General features: G+C 39.2%; 1 protein-coding gene across 3 annotated transcripts in view; it reads right to left on the bottom strand.

Annotated features, from left to right (window-relative positions):
- MAPK8IP2 (mitogen-activated protein kinase 8 interacting protein 2) overlaps positions 1–21,318 on the bottom strand; it is a 788,562-nt gene extending 767,244 nt beyond the window's left edge. For all 3 annotated transcript variants that reach the window (XM_044088602.1, XM_044088603.1, XM_044088604.1), the window contains exon 1: positions 20,727–21,318. In XM_044088602.1, the coding sequence (XP_043944537.1) occupies positions 20,727–20,791 (65 nt within the window). In that variant the 5' untranslated portion in view covers positions 20,792–21,318. The remainder of the gene's footprint in view (positions 1–20,726) is intronic.
- Positions 21,319–22,182: the final 864 nt, after the last annotated feature.

The following is a 22,182-nucleotide window of genomic DNA, read 5'->3' as shown; positions in this document are numbered from 1 at the left end:
CATAGGTCATGGCTGAAAAGGGTTTCGCAGCCCGTTTGCCTTTAACAAACAAATAAATACATTTATCTGCTATTGTATATATTTTAGTTCTTATCTGAGTTTTACATGAAAGGCTAAGATTCTCCTCCGTATTTGCCAAGCACTCCCCCCCAAGAAAGATTAATTTTTTTGGTAATGGCACATTAAAATCTATTAATTAGGATCCTGTTTCCCTGCACATGTGAAAAATATACGTCTGTATTATTAATGTAGACCCCCAGGTCCCAGAGAAGCCAGAACCTTGTCTTCCCCATCAGTTGTTTAACCATATACTGGACACAATAGTATAAAGCACCCTAATCTTTTCTATGCCTTGTCAGGCAGCATCTAAGGCAGCATTAATGGTCCTGCTATTAGCTTAATTCCTTCTCCGTATTCATAAAGCCTTCCCATTATGCCATTTCCTTTTTTTAAATTTCATTGTCTGTCATAGGTGGGCAATAACATCCAGCTGCAGTCTCAGTATAGAGAAATATAGGTGTGTCCCTCTTATGGCAACAGACAAACACATATCACACCTGTCTCCTCCCTCCCCCCCCCTGATCCTACAGTCCCAACAAATGGCTCGCTAGTGGATGATGATTTCATCTCACCTTATTCCATTCTCCTGTTGGCATTCTCTGCGCTCTTCCTTTGAGGAGTTAATCTATGGCAGAAGAGCAGATGTCTTACAGAAAGGCACCACTTTGAGGGATTCACCTCTCCTTCCTCACCTTAATCACTCAGGAGCGCTATGCAATCCAACTAATCTTCATTCTTAGCAACCAATGAGGCGGTGTTGTTGGCTGTTGTATGTGTGGCAGGAGTGGTCTTCAAGGTCCTGATTATATACACACAGAATCAACAATCCTCACCTCTCAGTCTAGTTACCTGAACAGTGTCACATTCACCAGAATTTATTCCACAAGACCACTACACCTCAGCTGCTACAGTATTCTGTTTATATCTTATTTTCTACTTAGTAACTGCAATCTTGCTTGCTCCTTGAAATGGATTTTACAACAGACTTGCTTTATTTTCTCACACTGACTTTTATTTTTTGTGTCATTCATACCTTGTAACTTTAAAGATCCCTGCTTTACTTGGCCTATATACAGAAGTTCAAAATAACCTTGAAATTTTTGCTTTTTGTTTGCAGAGGATCAGATCCCCAGCCATGTGACTGCATCTGAGAGCTTTATAGTTCCTCTATGAAAGGTCTCATCTTTCTTCTAAACAGGACAGGTTTGTCGTACTGCCAAAACTTATACCTATAAAAGTAGAACTATAAAGATAAGGATGACGCTAATAAGGAATGTCTTACACTAATAGAGAAAATGGTTCTCTACTAACCTGAAACCATCTGTTCTAAGCTTTGTTATCTTTTCCTTATTATTGCACTGTACAGTATTTATCAAGCTAATGAAATCATAGCCCAAAACTACATTACACTTGGCTCCAAAGTGTAGAATCAGACAAAATGAAAGAAAAAAAATAACTGATAGTTTGCACTAATGCACAACAAGATAAAAAGAAGTTGAAAAAAAAAAAACAGAAAGCAAATAACCATTTGTTTGTGTCTTTCGCCTTTTCCCGGTTAGGGGTCGCCACAGCGGAACTCCGGTCCGCTACTGATTGGCAGTAGATTTTCACGTGCTGGCTTGCCGGGCCTAACGCACAACCTTCAACAAAAGCAAATAACCATAACATAATAAATTTCTTAAGATTACAAGAGTGCAGCAAATACTGAAAGGGTCATGATACATCGGGGAAAAACAATTTTAAGTCCCTCAAAGTCCATCAAGTTTATTTAACTGAATGGATTCTCATCAAAACTTTTTTACCTGTAGGAAGCCACCCACACACCACGTTTGGGCTCAAAGCCTTGACATAAGTTAGAAAAAAAGGGTTAGTGGGAAACTGTTCAGTGAAATGGGCTCAATTGACCACTGAATGCTTAAAAATTACTCAGATAAATAGATACCATCAGAAAATACTCCGCTTTACTTTTTTTCCTCTCGAGCTATGAGCTAGCACTGCCCGAATCTTTCACTCGTTCTTCACATTTCTCATTTGCCTGTCTGTGTCTCTTCAAATGCAACTTCAGTTGTACTCTAGAAGGACAATGTTTATTTAGTGTTACCAGTACTCAGTCAAGCCACATACTCTCCCACTTATCTTCTGAATGCCAAATTCCCATTACTTGTGGACAAGTGAACTTTAATAATGTGCAGTTGCGCATTCAGCATCTTCTTTTACCAGTCCCAACCAATAAAACGTCTATGCATCTCGCTCTAAATATAAAGCTCCTTATTATACCATGACCCCCCCCAAAACGTGCACGCTGATTGGCCAGTGTGCCCATTGTAAATCAAGTTATACTAATGGAAAAAGGTCCGGTCGCCCGGACTTTTTTCCATTAGTATAACTCGTTTTTTTTAAAACACTGTCTCGTTATGTTAAATGGGTTTAACATAGCGAGACAGCTTTAAAATAAGCAACGGAGATCTCCATTGCTTATTTTAAAGCTGCCTTGCTATGTTAAACCCATTTAACATAGCAAGACAGTGTTTTAAAAAAAAGCAACGGAGAAAGCAAGATCTCCGTTGCTTTTTTTTAGTGTTTCGCTATGTTAAATGAGTTTAACATAGCGAGACAGTTTTAAAATAAGCAACAGACATCTCTGTTGCTTATTTTAAAACTGTCTCGCTATGTTAAACTCATTTAACATAGCGAAACACTAAAAAAAGCAACGGAGATCTTGCTTTCTCCGTTGCTTTTGCCAACTCTGATGTACTGCGCAGCGCCGCAGTACATCAGAACTGCCGGATGCCAGACATCTGCGGAAGGGCAGCAAACAGGCATTATACTATGCCATTATTTAAGAAAAGTAATAGTTTCTTTTCTTAAATAATGCCATGGTATAATAGCGATAACCCACTTCTGGGTGTAGGTAATGCTAAATTTACCCATGGTTGGCTTTGTTTGGTCCCTCGGGACCAAACCATGCCAACCGTGGGTAAATTTAGCATTACCCACACCCAGGCATGGGTTATTGCTACAATCCTGGCCATCCTTCTCCAACAACTGCATGCAACGGTTGAAAATGCCACCAACTACCGATCTTCTGATAATGATCTCATCTTCTTTTTCCCTGTTCTCATACTGCAGTACCTTATTTAATTATGCCGCATGAATGTATGCTCATGTCACCTGCAGGCCATCAGCTTTGAACTGCATACCAATTAATGACTGAATTACTTAATAAACTTTTGCTTGTATGAAGACATGGGGCAAATGTGACAGATGACTTCAGCAAAGTGAAAGTCTGACTAACATTCTCTGGCAATAATGAAGAGCAAATCATCGAAAAATAGAGTGAGGGATTTTGTGTTAACTGGGAAAAGGAAATTGACTAAGAAAAAGGTAGTATGACTCATACAGGTTGTCACTTTAATTGGTTCTCTGCCATACATGTAATTAACTTTACAGTTAAAACATCAGAATTGGTAAAGATGTGGGAAAATTTTCAATAATCTGAGAATTACACTCACGGCCCTTTGCATTCTCTCTGCATATAAGTAGGTACTAGGCTATCTGCCCGAAGGCATTTATAAGCCCAGCCAGAATGTGTTGACTTTCACCGCCCCCTTAGATTAGTTCCCTGTGCCTCTGTCCAGCAGAGCCACTGAAGTGATCCCCGGAGGTGAGGGAAGTGATATTCTGCATTTTATCCTTAAGTCATTTAGGAAAGATAGATTCTTCTGATAAAGTGTATATTCTGTGTGGTCAGTCACTCCTAAGTGTATAATCCTTGCTATATCACCATTCAATGTAATATTACAGCGTACTGTTACTTAATAGCAAATGAAACCAAAAGGTGTATAATATGACTATATTTCATTAGGAAACAGTAAGAATAAATTACTGTTTAGTACCAAAGTTGAACTTTCCATGAATTGGCTTCAGATGTAAACAATGGAATAAACAATTACAGAAATAATTTGAAATTCACAACAATAAAATGACAATTTAACTTATCTAAACTCAACAACCTTGAACCTAACCATTGATATACTACATTAAAAAAAACAACTGAAATCATTATAAAATGAAAACTAAAAAACACTAAACCATCCTATTTGTAAAAGGACAAGCCCTTGTATGCTCCCTACATGTGCCTTATGCACCCAACTCTTCCCTCTACTTATACATACAAGTTTTGAAGTCCCATAATAATAGAAAGAAGGCAGTGGTCAATAGTTTGTGCAACTGACCACTCCCTTTACTCCAAAGTTAATCAGCCTTAGAAGTCAGGCTGTACAGTACACTTAGCCATCCTGTTCATACAAAGCACTTTTCCATTTGACAGGATTACAACTTCATCAAGAAGGTTATCCAGCAAGTAAGAAATGACAAAATTATCTTTTGTTCTTTGCCTTTACCTTTTAAACAGTCTACTTATCCTGAACGAAGTGGACACCACTGCTCATGACACAGAAGTCTGTGCTACTTAGTGAGTGAGACTCAACAAAATGTCAAGAAATGAGATTCAATGAGATATGATAATCCCAATAATTTGCAGTACATACTGCATCTAGAGAGCTAGGGACAAAATATAAAAATACGGTAAGGCAGTGTATTAAATGTATCCAGAAGGGTGGTGCTGGAATGGAAATAACCTGCATCAGGAAAAAAAGGAGATGAAGACAGAAGAATAATAGAAAAAGGCACTAATAACTTCATAGAAGAATTAAAGTATAAATGCATATGAAGCAATAGAAATGCCCTGTGAGACATGATATTGTTTGCTTCTTACTGTGTTACAATGCAGCCCACCTTGATGGCATTGTAAATGATAATGCTTAATGTTTTTACTGGTGCAGTCTGTGTTCTCATCCCTCTCAACTGTCCAGATTTTTGCAGAACGTCCAGATTTTTGGCTCATATTTTTGGTTTGTTCCTCATAAAATTTGTGGTTTTCTGGTAAATCAGTGAGATGATCTGAGGACTGAAGTCACTAAATAATGACATACATTTGAGTTTCAGACTTCAAATCCTTCAGAAAATGTATGTTAAAAAATACCCTGTTATTCTAGCAACTTTCTAAGTTTATAAGAGCAATATTTAAAATATGTCCCTATTTTTCGGCCTCTGCCCTCCCATTTTGTTGGTCTTTGTCTAGATTTCTTACACTAAGAGCTTGAGAGGTATGCATTCCCCATAAATCAAAATCCATTGCTTTCCAGGGAACAAAGTAAAAACTCAAGAGGTATTGAGGTTTCTACCTTTACAAACTCATCTGAGGATGATAACTTTATCTACCAGAGGTGGACAGTATGCAGGGACGTATTCACTATTAGCCACGTTTGCTCACAAAGACAAAGCCTGAAGGATCAAATACATGTGCCAGGGGATGTTAAATCCCTGCATACTGCCACTTTTGCTGGGTTTTATAACTATTATACTATGTCAAAACCTATGTCATGGTATTAGTTCCATGACATTTGATAATAAGAATACAAAGTGCCATATGTTACAATATTTAGCCATTAAAAACTGAAGAAATCAGAAGTTAATATGCCCACAGTACAAAGAAAGCTATGCAGTAACTGCTGCAGGTCATAAAGCATCCTATCTTCTTGCAAACAGAAAGCATACCTAAAGTGACAGGGTTTTGCATCACCAAGGATCTGCGACTCAAGACAACAAATTTAATTTAAATCTTAGAGCTCACATCATATACATATACATACATTTAGAAATAATATACATATTTGCATGAATTATATGTGAATATACATATATATATATATATATATATATATATATATATATATATATGGATCCCTATCACATGGTTGACAAGCCATTTGATCGACTTTCATTTGGTCGACAGTTCATTTGGTTGACAAGCAGTTTTATGTGGGGGGGCTTTGCCCCCCCACACCCCCAAATGTGTGGGGCTGTGCCCCCCCACACCCCCCTAGCTATATATATCAACTCCAGGGTCACACAACATTGGGGAGGGGGGCAAATCTGCCTGTCGACCAAATGAATTGTCAACCAAATGAAAGTCGATCAAATGGCTTGTCGACCATCTCAGGTAGACCCATATATATATATATATATATATATATATATATATATATATATATATTTGGACACTCATACATACACATAGATATAAATTGTATTTGCATTAGGTCAGTCAACTCACAAGAATTTCAGCAGCAAACATGAAATTTGTAGTAAGAATCTTTGTGTTCAACATCTTTGTATCATGTACAGTAAGGGTTAAAATGTGAAATTGCATTGCGTGCAAAGAAGCAAGTTAAAATAAGCTGTTTTTCTTGTAAAGAATTTGCTGACCAAAGAGGAATGCACAGATGTTACCTTGGTCCAGGCACAAGCTTATCTTGTGACTGACCTCTGACCATCTAAGGCTCCAGTATGTGAATTTATAGCCTTGACTGAAATTCCTTGTCTAGTAACCAGCTACTGTGTACGTGCAGAGAAGGGTATAAAAACCCATGTGAAATGTACAGAAATTAGACTGCTGACATACCATGTACTTTGTAGCATGTCTCCATGCATGTAAAATAAACCTTTTTGCTTATTTTTATCTGCGTGATTCTTCCAGTATATGTTAAGAGTACAAAATCTTTTGACATTTCTGGCGCCCAAGAACGTGGGGCCACCTCTTCACGGTACGAATTGCATAAGAGGGACTGAAAAACCTGTACAGGAGGGGAGAACGAATCTTGGGCTCCCTTGAACGGAAAGACCTCCGACAAAGAAGTTGTAAGTAGAAGCCAGTCACTCAGATTCAATCCATGGGACGGTGACGAACGGGGCAGAAGATCCGCAGTAAGGTAAGCTTTTACATTTATAAAAGTACTTTTTTTAAGGGACTAGTCATAAAGGAATTTCTTTTGTTTAAATTTTACAAAAGACCGGTAGAGATCTCAGGAAAAGGAAACAGTTTTTCTTTTAAATAAGAAAAATGGGAATAGGAAGCAGTTGTTGTGCTAGTAAGGGCTGCTTAAATAAAAGGACTGAAAATGAGGAATATATGTTTAAATTACATCCAAAAGGAAAAAAAAAAAAAAAAACTTAAAATACATAAAAAATGAAAGACAAATTATGGATTTAGTGGTAACTTAAATAGATCAGGATGTCAAAATTTGGTGAGAGATCTGCGTAGGGACGCAGGAGGCAAAGTTAAAAATCAAGTAAAGGTGGGATTCCCTCAAGCACAGAAATGGTTAAAAGAAGCTAATAAGAGGCATAGGGAACAATTTTCGAATAAGGAAAGTGGTGGCTCGAGTGCAAAAAGGTGCATTTTTTGTCCATAAAGAAGATGACGGGACATCTGTTATCTGTCGTAAACAGACAGCCCCACCCTTGTATCCAGAAGTCCCTAAAGAAATGGTCGGTCCATCCCAGTATCAGGAAAAAAAAGCAGAAAATCAAGAAAAGGTGTCCTCCGTAGTTTTACAGGAGGCAGAGAAGCAGGGAAAAATACCCTCCGTAGTTTTACAAAAACAAGCAGAGGAGACTCTGGAACTACGTAACCATAGTATAGACAAATCAGAGTAAAAACAAAAAGAAGCTAAGGTACATACCCTGTCCACAGACTCATATCCCCTTACATGCAGAAAAATATCTTGAGGAAAAGAAAAGAAAACAGGCTCAAACCTTTACGGTGAGCGCGGATGAAACACTTATGTTAATGTAAGCTCCGTCCAACAGAGGTAGAGGAAGGGGACGGGGTAGAGGCAGAGGGAGAGGGAATGTAGGACATTTTGAAGATTACGAAGGCAGACAAAAGAGGGGGGAATGTTTTAAATGCAGTAAGAAGGGGCATTTCACAAGAGATTGCCGAAATCCCGGGAAATCCGCTGCTGCTCCAGATCATGGTTCAGCATGACTATATGATGGCAGCACGGACGAACCGGACCCAGGTGCTGAGGTCGACTGGCAAGAGTCAGTAATACAGAATGAGGATGATTTTGAGGATGTGAATAAAGAAGGTAAAAGGGAATGTGCAGGATGGGAACATGAGATAACTGATTTTTCAGAAAAAGGTGAATATCAGGTTGTTAGCCTGACAGCTCTAGCTACGACTATGCAGTTAGAAGTGCAACCGGTAATCATATTACAGGTTAAAGGGAGGGACGTAGAATTTCTATGTGACTCAGGGGTTTCTAGGACCTTATTGAAATACACTGCAGTGCCGTCCAATGTGACTACTGATGACTATGTATTAGTCAAAGTGGCCGACGGCCGCATTTATAAGGAACCTTTGTCTAAACCTTTATGGTTTACGGACCCTGAAACTAATCAAACTATTAGATTTTGGGTGATTGTCTCTCGGATTTGCCCTGTTAACTTATTAGGAAGGGATTTGATGCATGTTTTTAGAATAGCAGCAGTACCAACTGCATCAGGAATCTTGGCTAAGCGTATGAAAATCCAGGATGAAATGTTGCAGGTAGGGCAAGGGGATTTACATTACTGATATAGTAATGATCTTATTGAAACAGGACCACAAAGCGTGGCCAATGAGTTAACTAACCTAGCTTTGAGCAAATATAGTACGGCTATTCAGTTGCCAGAGGCTGCCAAACAACTACACTGTACAATGTATTACAGGAAAAATGTGGGACCTGATCCCAAGTATGAGGAACAATTTTTTAAACACAAGGTGACCAGGATCCTATTACAAAATCTTTATTGGGACAGGGCAGGGAACTCCACAGTTACTTGTAGTCTCACAAGAGACATGCAATAGCTTTTTCAAAATGCCTCAATCCCACATGTATCTGTGACTAGGGAAGAACAAATGGCATGGTATATAGTTGGGAAAAAGGTTACCGATTGGTCAAAGATGACACCGGAACAGCTGGCAGGTAAGGGGGTTCAGGTACAGAAGTTAAATTGGGTGACCCAGGTCAGACCAACGGTACATCTTCGAGAAGATCGGTTAACACCGACAGGAGGCATGCCATCCTGACTATGCTTTCTGACCCCACAAGAAGAATTGAAACTACAGTCAGTACCAAAATCCTTATGGTCCCTAGGACAGCACGACATTGGGCTAATGAAAACAGCAGGACAGGTTAAAATAACTCCAAAATCCGATTTTAGACCTCATAAGCATCAGTATCCATTAAGTAAAAAGGCAGAAGAAGGCATTTTTCCAGTGATCACGGCTCTACTGAGAGCTGGGGTTTTAATTCCATGTACAGATTCACCGTGTAACACACCCTTGTTCCCAGTAAGGAAACCGGACGGGACATGGAGAATGGTACAGGATCTGCAGGCTGTAAATGCTGCTGTAGTGCCAAGGGCTCCTGTGGTCCCAGATCCATCTGTTTTGTTAAACGATATCCTTCCCACGGATAAGTATTTTTCTGTTATTGACATTAGTAACGCATTCTTTTCTATTCCCCTACAGGAAGATAGTAGGTTTTGGTTCGCCTTTACGTTTATGAGCAAGCGGTACACATACACACGACTGCCGCAGGGATATTGTGAAAGCCCTACAATCTTTTCGCAAGAAATGTCGACAAACCTGGCACAGTTTCAACCAGAGCATGGCTGTCATCTACTATTGTACGTGGACGACATCTTACTGGCTGCACCCACGGAGGCTGTCTGTGAGTCCGAAATTATTCGGTTATTGCATTTTTTGGCGAAAGAGGGACATAAGGTAAATAAATCTAAATTACAATTTTGTAAAACTGAAGTACGGTATCTAGGCTATACCATTTCAATTGCTGGTAGACAACTAGATAACTGTAGAAAAGAAGCCATTTTACAGGCACCAATGCCCAGCACAAAAAAAAAAAATGATGTCATTTTTAGGAATAACAAATTTTTGTCGTAGTTGGATTCCCAACTACGCAGAGGAAGTAAGTCCACTTTCGGAACTTATTTTTGCACTTCCCATGGCAGCACATGATGCGCTGCAATGGACGGATAAGGCAATACAGGCATTTACTAGGGTAAAACAATTGATAGCAGGATCTGCAACACTTAGCTTCCCTGACTATACAAAACCCTTTGTTCAGACAGCAGATTGTAAGCAGGGCTTTATGACATCGGTTCAGTTGCAAACCTATGGAAATAAGTTGAGACCATTAGCTTTTTATTCTAGTAAATTGGACACAGTGGCACGATCATTGCCACACTTTGTACAGGCAGTAGTCGCAGCCGCACAGGCTGTGCAAGCGTCTGCGACCCTAGTTTTGTTTCATGACCTTACCTTATGAGTACCGCACTCTGTCGCGGTAATACTACTACAGGATAAAGTTACCTTTCTCTCTCCTAGCAGACACTTATCCTGCATGACAACGTTACTATCACAACCACACATGACCATTGAGCAATGCACCACTCTTAATCCAGCCACGCTGTTACCTACAGCTGACGATGGTGCCCCTCACGTGTGTTTAGATTTGATACACTCTAATGTCTTACCAAGACCAGACCTTAAGGACCAACCTTTGGCAAATTCAGATTGGACCCTGTTTGTAGATGGGTCAGCATGTAAGAATGAGACAGGTATTACACAACTGGGTTATGCAGTCACAACTGAGACTACGGTACTAGAGGCAAGACCCCTCCCCAGGAACCTGTCCGCACAAGCGGCCAAATTGATTGCTTTGTCCAGAGCATGCACCATCTCCAAGGATAAGGCAGTTACTATCTACACAGATAGTCAGTATGCTTTTTCCACGGTCTGTGTCTTTGCACAGCAATGGAAAAATAGGGGAATGGTTACGGCCTCAGGAAAGGAAATAACCCACAAGGATTTAATCCTTAGCCTCTTACAAGCTGTCCAACTGCCACGGGGATTGGCCATCTGTAAGTGCGCAGTGCACACGAATGCCAAGGATCCAGTACTACTAGGAAATGCACTGACTAACAAAGCTGCAAAAAGTGCAGCCTTAACCTCTACTTTTGCACTCGAGACCACACAGAAGGAACTTCACCCTACAGATAAATTTGATCTACAAACTTTACAGGTAATGCAGGAACTTAGTACAGTTCTGGAAAAACAGCGATGGGTTAAATATGGGGCTATTCAAAAGCAGGGAGTTTTTGTAGGTCCAAATTATAAGTATGTCTTGCCAACAAACCTTTTTAGGTATGCCTCATTAGTGACGCATGGCCCATCTCATCTGGGCCCTGCTGCTATGGTTCAAATGATCCAGCAAATTTTCTGGACCAAGGGCTTTATAGCATATGCTAAACAATTTTGTTTATCGTGCCTGCTTTGTGCACAATACCATGGTGGTGGGGTGCGGATCACCCCAGCAGCTTTTCCGCTGCCTCCGTATCCATTTCACACAATCTGCATGAAATTTATTGAACTAACTCCTGTTTAACAGAAGCGATTTGTGTTAGTCATTATTGACGCTTTTACAAAATGGGTTGAAGCTTTTCTGGTAGCACACCCAGATGCACTGTCGGTAGCCAAGGCCCTTACAAATAACATTATCCCTCATTTTGGGCTACCCACACGCATCTATTCTGATAATGACACACATTTCGTAAACCAAGTTATTCAAAAGCTGGCCGTCGTTTTTCAGATCGAGTTAAAACATCATTGTGCCTACCACCCACCATCAGCAGGGTTGATTGAACGCCATAATGGCATTCTCATGGCATTCTCAAAGGCAAGTTATGTAAACTCATGGCCGAGACACATTAGTCTTGGATAAACTGCTTACCTCTGGCACTCCTGTCCATGTGTACCACTCCCACCTCAAAAGGGGTCACACCATTTGAACTATTATACGGGAGACCTTATTACGTCCCGCAGTGACAAAATCTTTTGCCTGCGGAACATGAGGGGGGTGAAGAGATAGCAGATTACATGAGGAAATTGCTGACCAGAACTAACACTTCTTTAACAAATGATTGCTTTTCAGATTAGAAGAACAACAGGATCCTGGAAGTGAAACCCGGGAACTGGGTTTGGGTTAAAATTGTCAAGAGGAAGACGTGGGTCTCCCCCAAGTGGGAAGGCCCATACCAGGTATTGATTGCAACACCCACAGCAGTCCAAATAAAAGAACGAACATCATGGAGCCATTTAACACATTGTAAACTGGTAAAATAGTTTGAACTGGACAAAACTTGAGTTCCCCTGAGGAACACTGATTGGTAGTAGTTTTGTTTTGTATGAATATCTGACTATCGTAGCAATGCAGAGAAATACCGGAAGGGAGCAGCCCTTCCCACAAAAGCATTCCAAAATAATTTTGTTGTTAATAAGTGTGATTGTTACTTTTCTGTTTTGGTCGTTTTTATTGTCAAACAAGACTAGCCAAGTAAAGAGAGATGATGCATATGCTCTATCTTTTAATGTTTCAAATTGTTGGATATGCACGGCTATCCCTACTGTACATGGTGGTCTAATGTTAGGTACAGTCCCTTTGGGGGCAAATGATACATGGACTAATTTACTATTTGAAACTTCAAATGTAGCCTTAAAGGACAAAATAGCATTACCCCTCATGGGTCACCAGAATGGAACTGTATGTTTTCAAAGATTTGGCAAGATTAAGGTTGGATGGAGTCAGTGTAATGTAACAATAATTCATAACTGTACAATAGATGGGCACTGTGCAATGAGTTTCAAGCCTATAAGAGTGCTTGTTAATAGTACAGGGCTTATTAATGGCACAAGTTTCTTTGAAAAAAATGTTATCTGTGTATGATCTTTTGTTTAAAGGGCTGCAAGACAAAGGAAATCACTCTGTTCCAGTCAATATTACACTTAAAGTAAATGATTGTTATTTTATCTGTGGTAGAAAAGCATACAAATGGTTACCGAGAAATTGGTCAGGCAGTTGCTTTTTGGGTTATTTAGCACCAGCTATAAGACATACATTTTCTCTTCCCCAAGGTAAAATACGAAATGTACGTGCTGTTAATAAACCTGTTAATCCCGTAGGTAACGTTGATGCATCCTGGATCTATCAACACGATTTGGCCCATAGTAGCAGCAAGGGGCTATCACACATGGACTTGGGCGATGATGTTATTTCCTGGGCTGGTATTCTTCCAGCGTATGGGACAGTAAAATCCATTTGGGAGCTCAGAAAACTGTTAAAAACCCTGAGCAATGCAACTTATTCTGCGCTAGAATTGGTGACGGATGAGTTAACTGCAATGAGGACTGTAGTATTGCAGAATCGTATGGCGCTCGACCTCCCCCTAGCGGCGAAAGGAGGTACTTGCGAGTGTTATCTGTTCATTACAGACAACGAATATGACATTAACAGCCATCTGGAGATCCTACAACAAGTTTCTGAACTTACAAAACCAGGACAGAATCCATTAACTGACTTTTTCCAAAATTGGTTTGGAAATTGGGGAACAGTACTTATGAATGTCTTAATTGCTATATGTGTTGGTGCCATTATATTCCTACTGTTGGGTTGTTGTTGCATTCCTTGCATCCGAATGATAATATCAAGTGTATTGTCTGCCAATGCAACTAAAGCTTATTATTCTGAATATACAGAACACGAGTCATGCGAAAAACTGTATGAATAAAATGTATTACTTATGATACAAAGTGTTGTAAGGGGGGAAATGTAGTAAGAATCTTTGTGTTCAACATCTTTGTATCATGTATAGTAAGGGTTAAAATGTGAAATTGCATTGCGTGCAAAGAAGCAAGTTAAAATAAGCTGTTTTTCTTGTAAAGAATTTGCTGACCAAAGAGGAATGCACAGATGTTACCTTGGTCCAGGTACAAGCTTATCTTGTGACTGACCTCTGACCATCTAAGGCTCCAGTATGTGAATTTATAGCCTTGACTGAAATTCCTTGTCTAGTAACCAGCTACTGTGTACATGCAGAGAAGGGTATAAAAACCGATGTGAAGTGTACAGAAATTAGACTGCTGACATACCATGTACTTTGCAGCATGTCTCCATGCATGTAAAATAAACCTTTTTGCTTATTTTTATCTGCGTGATTCTTCCAGTATATGTTAAGAGTACAAAATCTTTTGACAAAATTCAAATCAGCAAACCTCAGGAATCGGTTTTAATATGGAATCTGTGGTGGGAGAAGGGGGAATAAACCAGGTTTTCTTTCTTCTTGGGGTCACAGAATTGAACTTTACTGAACTGTGATAGTCCACGAGTCTACCACAATCCTAGCTTTGCCCCCGTACTACCTTAATAATGCAAGCTAACCATAACCCTACCATAACGGGCTCATATTCCATGATCGAACACTAGAAATAGCAAATGATCTATTATCAAACCCAAATGCACAAAACCACAAACTGTTGAAGGAACAGATCAGCAATTTTTTCCAAGGGAAAAAAAATCACTGATCCAAAAAACAAAATGTACAGGCACCCCCCCCCCCCACACCTAAAATATACCAACTCCAAGATCGCACCACAGTGAAGAAAATAGCAAAGTCTGGAGAACGGTCCAGCAAATTTTTTCCCTGGTAAAAAATTTGCTGATCCATTCCTTTGATATTCTGTGGTTTCATGCATTTGGGTTCAACAAATGAGCATTCGCTATTTCTAGCATTCAATCATGTAATAGGAACCCTACCATAACCCTAACCCTGCACCTTACCTTAGAAAAACACTTTCTGTAACTCTACCACTACTACAGACAGGCTCAGACACATGCCACATGCACAACATTATATTTATCTCCTTATCTATCTCTTACTCTAACCCTAACCTGCAAATGATGGTGCACACACTGCTAACACCTAATGCTTGCTAACCTAACCCTCACCTTGTGCCTTACCTAAGAAAATCCCTTTATGTAGAACTAGTTCTACAAAAGACAGACTCAAACACAACACATGTAAAACACTAAATCTATCCACTTACATAGCCCTTACTCTAATCATAACCTGAAAATGACTGCACATACTTTTAATACCTAATGCCATAACTTTTGGTCTTCTTCTTCTTCTCCTTTCAGCTGCTCCTGTTAGGGGTCACCACAGTAGATCACTGGGGTGTTTGGGTGAAGCCATCACATGAGTGGTTGCCACATGCAAAAGTATTGCATTCAATTAAAAACATACTAGCCTCTAGAAGTTTTACAGAATATATCCTCCTGAGTAGGAAAAAATAACAAAATCATAAAATACTTGTGAAGGATGGCAGAGAAAGGAGAGATAATGTAAACAGAATACAAGATGGCAAAAGCAATACTTTATATAGCCAGAACAAAGAGTTGAATCATTTGTGATACACTACAAGGGATGGCTATCAGGCAGTATATAGCAGAATCTCCTTGACAGACAGAAGTCTTAGACATTGCGTTCTCAAACTGTAAGATGTGCGGACGAGCCAAGGTTTTTGGATTGACACTAATTTTAGAACAAGTGATCACCAAATAGTTTGGTTCACCATCAGCATAGCTATGAACCACAGCCAACTGAAACCAGGAATTCTGGGCTTCAGTGGGGCAGACTGACAAAAACTGAGCAGTGCCTCAGAAACGTCCTAGCAAAAGGAAGGAAAGAGGTGTGGAACAGAAATGGGATGCACAAAACTGTCATTACAGAAACAGCAAGCCTCTGTATAAAGAAAAGAATGAGAGAGGCCAAGAATTCAAATTGAAACAGAAGCAAGGAAGAAATACAGAAAGAAAATATCAATTTAAGCAGAAGAAAAATGACAGGATTCAGATTAGCAAAGGGGAGGAATAAGGAAATGCTGGTCAGTTTTTACTGATACAAACTACAACAAAACAAATAAGAAATAATGAAGTTTATCATAAATGGCTGGGGTTGTCAGAAAAGCAAATTAAAACTATTACTTAGTATTCTTGAATGAAGAGAAAGTAAACTTATTAGATATAGTCAGGAGAAGTGTAGATGATGAGAGGTGATCTTAGTTCCTGAAGAGAAGAAAATCCACAACAGAACTCAGTAAAAGAAGGAAAGAATGAAAGAAAGGTGCACAAGGCAATGGTACTTTGGGGATTCACCTTATAATATTTAAAAAAAAAATGCTAATACTAACTTATTAACAAATCCTAGGAAAAGGCTTACATTCCTGAAGGCTAGAAAAAAGGCAGATCTGATTTCTTTTCACAAGACTGAGATCAGGATAAAGGTTAGAAATTACTGACCCAGTGTTTAGAACTCAGCTATCAGGAAATCAGGAAATCACTGCTTAATGCATGACTTTTAACATATGTAGATGCCAGTAGGACAGAGCATTTAATCAAATATCAGTTCTCAACAGTACAATTATGCCAGTAATCATAACAGAGTTTGTTAACTGGGTGGTCGTGACATTAGATTACCAAGGAGTTGTGAATGATTGCATCCCTACTGTTTGTCACCCAGAAAGTTAAATAGAAAAAAATCACTATTAACCTGTCATGTTGGCCAGACTCAGAGATCAGAAGGGTGAGTGGAGCATTTTCCTTAGTTTCTTCCTCTTCGCTAAATTTGTGAATCTTAGAGTTGGAATGTGTGTGTTTGTGTGTGTGTGTGTGTGTGTGTGTGTGTGTGTGTGTGTGTGTGTGTGTGTGTGTGTGTGTGTGTGTGTGTGTGTGTGTGTGTGTGTGTGTGTGTGTGTGTGAGTGTTTATAGTTCAGGATTGTGGGAGTTTACTTCTATGAGTGCATGAGGGCTTGCTTCCCCTTTCAAAAAAATTTCTTTAATGCTGTTTTAATGTTTGGGGTTGAATAATCTCAAGCTGGCAAAATGAGCTGCTCAGATTTTAGCAAAGCATTTGACATAACACAATGTAAGAGGATAGTGACAAAAATCAAAATGAAGAGTTGGTTTGGGTCATCGGTCTTATGGTGGTATAAGTAAACAGTGTGGGGCAATAAGGCATGAATAGTCAAGGAGATGCACTACAACTAAGGCATGGTGACAGAGTTAGTACTGGCATCACTCTTTTCAGAGTTTTTTAGGTGTCACAAAGGTAGAGTGGAAGGAATATTTGTTGTTTAGCTGTTGACAGTTAAGCAACAATTTGGGCAAACAAGAATGAGATGCGAATTGGCAAAACTGAAAGAGTGAACTAGAACATGGCAGAGTAACTTCAGTGCAAATAACGTGAAATAAACATACAGAAAGCAAAGCACATGAAAAGGAGTATGCAAGTGGAGGGGAAGTAGCAGTACAAGAAAAGAGAGTAAAAAGCAGGCGCTATCATAGTAAATGATCCTAAGGTCAACAAGCAGTTTAAGAGGCAATACAGTATGAAGTTCTGAAAGACATACTTATTGCAAGGATGCAGACTAAGTAAAGGCAATTCAGAGAAGGACAACACATGTAATGCACAATCTGTCTCAAGCACCATTTAAACTGAGACCAAAATATCCGCTTTTGAAGAAAGAAGGCAAAGTAGTTATGACATATCGCAGTAATATTACTATAATCCAAATAGTATAATGTTTAAATCAAAATGAGATGCAGAACATCAAGAGGTCAAAAATTAAAAATGCAAATTAGAAAGCTCAGAGAAACAATATGAAGTATATTTTCAGACAGAATGGTTACTGATCATAGAATATTAAATGAAGTAGCGCAATAAAAACTGTACAGGAATTCAAGAATGACTTGGGCAGTCATGAGTCTTATAGAGGATCAAAAAAGGAAGAGAAAGTTGTTAAGTTAGCTTATTGAATACACAGCAAAGTCAGCAGGCTATATGGAATAATTAATTAGTTTTATGTAACTGTCAAAAACTTTGCTTCTGTGACCTACCACTTTGCATATAAACATGGCTGTTTTCAAACAATGTGTTAAGAGTTAAGTTCATAGAAATTAACTGCACTATGATGCAATATTTTAAAATCCTGCACACAGTACATACATTGTTCTTTTTCAACTCACAATTAACTGCTTATGATTACATAAAATAATTCTTACTGTCGGATGCGTCCAATGAGAGACATTTAGAAAGCTAGGCATTTAGAAATGTAAGAGTATCAAATCATATGTTTTCATCATATAATATGGAGTAATCCTCAAAAAGAACAGTTTATAAAAAGGCACAGATATTTTACCATATTTGATGAAAAGTACATATTATTTAAGTCTCCTAAATGTATGAAAATAGCCATCATCAGACTTCACTGCCTACACAGTCAGGCAACCACTCCCAGACATCCAAACTGGGCACCATAAATATATGAAACAGCCAACATCAGACTTCAATGTCTGCACAGTCAGGCAACTTTTCCATAACAACTAAACTAGAAGAGGCTTTAATTATAAGAATTTTATGTCAGGTAAAACAGAGAGTTACCTGTAACTTTTTATTTAAATGATAACATGAATTTTACATGCAGTAGTTGCCATTAGGCAATGGGTACATCATAATATGTTGATCCAGTCTTTCAGGTCACAATACAGTTCTCAAGACATCATCAAAGTATAACAACAGTTATAACAACTGAATAAGTTAGGTACCATCTGAGTATTCCTGTAACCTGGCAGCAGGCTGAATGTACATGAGTGTAATCCACACACTGGTCTTGCTGGTACCACTTTGCAGTGAATACAAACTGCCAAGTTGTTATCAGTTTTGAATATTGTGTTTCTGTTAATTATAGTCATACTCTTTGATATGCTTATATTCTTCTACAATGTAAATCACAAGTTAAACCATAGGTTTGGTTGCAGTTGATGTGCAACATCTTTGGTAAATATACTGAAAAGGGCAAGGCAAAATATATTATCTTGCTGTAAACTAATTGCTGTTCCCTCTGCAGAATGGCAGTCATTTATCATCACTTCCTATGTCCTGCCAACTAGCAAAGTAACTATTAGCCAGACTTCTGTCCAATATCAAAAAGCATTCAACTGTATACTTTGTAATCTTCTAAGCTGCACAGTATGAAATAATTTTTTGAAAATACATCACTCTCTATCCTGCATTCTTATTTCACTGCTGTATTTTTCCTTGTCTCTTAGTTGATGAGTGTAATAAAATGTAATAGACCATGCTGTTTTGGGTCTTGGCATTTGATTGTCACTAGACCTTTAGCATCATATCTCTCATTTGTATGTGCATGATTTTTTTTATGTCATCATGGTGAAGTCATTTCATATGTAGGCCATCTTTCACATTTATTAGCAAATGTATTACGAAGACTATAACACCTGTCCTTAAGAGTTTGCTTAGTGTCAGTGTTCCTGAGATCCAAACCGAATTTCTCAATGTTCAACTTCCCCTCCCCATTCTTAGTCTTTTAATCCATTCTCATGTATGCCATATGTGACTCAGTGGTCTCACCTGTTCTTACTCATTCAAGTTTCTTTAGGATACTTTCCCAAGCAAAGAACTTGTATGGAGTAATTGGTCCTTCCACCCAACCATACCTATTTCCTGTCTACTGCCCTTTTAGTCATCTATAAATTGCCTATAAAGTACTTCTAATTTTACTTTTTTCATACTCTTCCAAGCTAATATCTTTTTCTGTTTTTTTTTTTTTTTTTTTTTGCCTCAGACTTCTTGCCTGTTAAAAGAAGGACTGTAGAAATACTCTGTATACCTATATGAAAGCAATCAAGCAGATTATGAGCCAGCAGCAAATAGGCATAAAATGTAAAGTAAAACATAATATTTTTTTGAGCTGGAAATTTTTCTGCATCAAGTACTTATGGGTATCATGAATGCATTGATGAGTATTCTGCTGAGGAAAGGTGTTGCTATGAACAATGTAGGAGTGGCAGCAAATATATATGTGTAAAAGGAAGGTATGTGATTTATTATTTCTTCTTAACATTTTCCCTGTAGAACACTGTACCACTGGTTCTTGTAAATGCATTTCCTGTTAGCATTTTCTCTGCGGTACACACACACACACACATACTTACTAGAACATTATACAGATCTGTTGAATTATCCCTACAAAGTATGAAAGCTAAAATACCATAAAATTACTTCAAGTGTAATCAGCACTTCCCATATTGGAAAAATCCATAACCTAATTTGGGGTTACAGGCATTTTTTTTTCCAAAGAAGCGTAATTATTTTATACTTATTTAGTATTGTAGATTTATGCTGTAAAACAATACAGTTTGTACAGTGCTCTAAAACATATGCCTGAAAACTGCCCACATATCTCTAATCTGAACGAGGGCCCAGTGCGCCTGGAATAAATGATAATGACCTCTTATTAAATTCTAGCAGAGAGGGCGTGGATCCAACCTCTATGGTGCAGGAGAAACGTCGTGGTTTGTCTGGAGAGCTATGATATCCGCACTTGCTCTGAGTCTGGACAGAGAAACAGCAATCTTCTGTCACTAACCGACCCCAGCCACAGAGAAAAGAAGGCCTTTTAGCATCTTAATGTCATCCCACCGGGTCACCTCCCTTTAGCAATTGATGCAGAGGGAAGAACAGTTCCCAAGCGCATTAGGATAGAAATCCCCCGCTGTGACATGAAAATAAATCAATAAAAAATAATAATAAATAATAAAAATATATAGCCACAGCCAGCAACATGTCAGGTGTTACAAACACTGTCAGCTTCTTAGTTACATAATGAGCAGCTCTTTGATAGCTAGGTACCGCAAATCATTATCGCAGTAAAGCTTACCACTGACAGATGCTACAAGCCACACAGTAAACAACTGCTGAAACTGAAGCAATGCTACCAGAAACTGAAAGCTGACTGCTCCTCCACACTAACGCTACAAGAGCAGAGATAATCACTTACCTGCAGCCTGGAGGGGAGAGAGAGTGAAAGGTAGAGAAGGAAAACATCTCGGCTCGATCCGCCATCTTCTTACAGCAGAAACACTGGTGTCGAACGCAAAGGACTGCAGCAGAAAGATGAAGAGTGAGACCTCATCCAGCAGCAGGTCTGAAGGGAGAGGCTTGGAGAAAACGGCAGCTCACTAACCCCGGTTCACGAAAGCAGAGAATGCAGATGACTGCAGAGTGCTGTCACCCACCATGCGGAACTGGATATACCGGGGGCCCACGCCAGCACAACAACATAGAAATAATGAGAGATGAAATTATATTCCTGGTATCAGCCCTTAGTATTGGCCTTCTTTCTCCTGGGGGTCCTTAAGAGCTTGTTTTGAACCACACTGGTTAGGGAACCCTCCGTTGGCGTAACTCAGATATATGTACCCATTGCCTACTTCATAGCAATAGTCTGTTGATGCTTGTTTCCCCCCAGCCACCAGACACGGAGACGGCTTGGGCGGGGAAGGGGAGGGGGTTAGGATTCTTTAAAGCAGCCAGAGAGCAGAGACTGCAGTAGCAACAACAGCAGGTAAATAGAGGGGCATGGCTTTGCACAGAAACCACCTCTTACTTTAGCTATACTGGACTCCAGAAAGAGTAATCGTCAGACTGTGACATCAGCAGCAGCATCAAGTAGTTGTCCCAAAACGAACAGGCATTTAGTGAAGGGTGTCAAACAGGAGCTATACTGTATTTAGGCGTTTTAAACTATTAACACGCATAAAGGTTTTCATAGGAGCAGTCATAAGCAATAATGTGCACTTCATTTAACCTACACAACCTTATGGGGCCATTATGCTAAGAGTAGCCGGTATTTTCACATCCTAACTATTGAAGCCAGAGTGTCATACTGGCAGTAATATAGTTCATGTTGTATGTGGTGCAACCAGACGAGGACTTAATACATTTGATGACGTAGATTTTGGAAGAAGAAAAAATGTACTAAAACAGGCGTTGCAGTTCACAGTCTAATGCAAGTCAGAAATGCGGCACCTTTGACATACACGGGTAGGGAGCTTAGCTGAAATGAGAGAAAAATACATTACGTTAGCTTGGCTCCCAGCGAAACATCATTTCTCTCCCTAACTTATCCCACTCCCTTTCTCCATATGTGCCATGGAACAGGTTCAGCAGGTCTACCTCAAACATGCTAAGGTGATAAGTGAATCTACTACTTAATGTTGATCTGCGATGTTTAGCTAAGAGAGTGTAGAGCGGAAATGTGATGAGAGCATCACTATTGTGCTTCACTGATAACCTAATTCTTTCTGTAAGCTATGTTTCTGCACCGACCTGTTCGTTAAAACTGTGGGACTGCATGGTCTGGCCTCAATGAAATGATGTTAAAAGCTTCTGTCCTATCATCACTGCAGGTTGTTTGAAGTTTGAAGGGAATCCTGAAACAGTACTGGTAGCTG

Source organism: Protopterus annectens, chromosome 11.part0 (assembly GCF_019279795.1).
Source record: "Protopterus annectens isolate FY-2018-M chromosome 11.part0, PAN1.0, whole genome shotgun sequence".
Lineage (NCBI taxonomy): Eukaryota > Metazoa > Chordata > Ceratodontiformes > Protopteridae > Protopterus > Protopterus annectens.
This window is presented reverse-complemented; position numbering and strand designations above follow the sequence as displayed.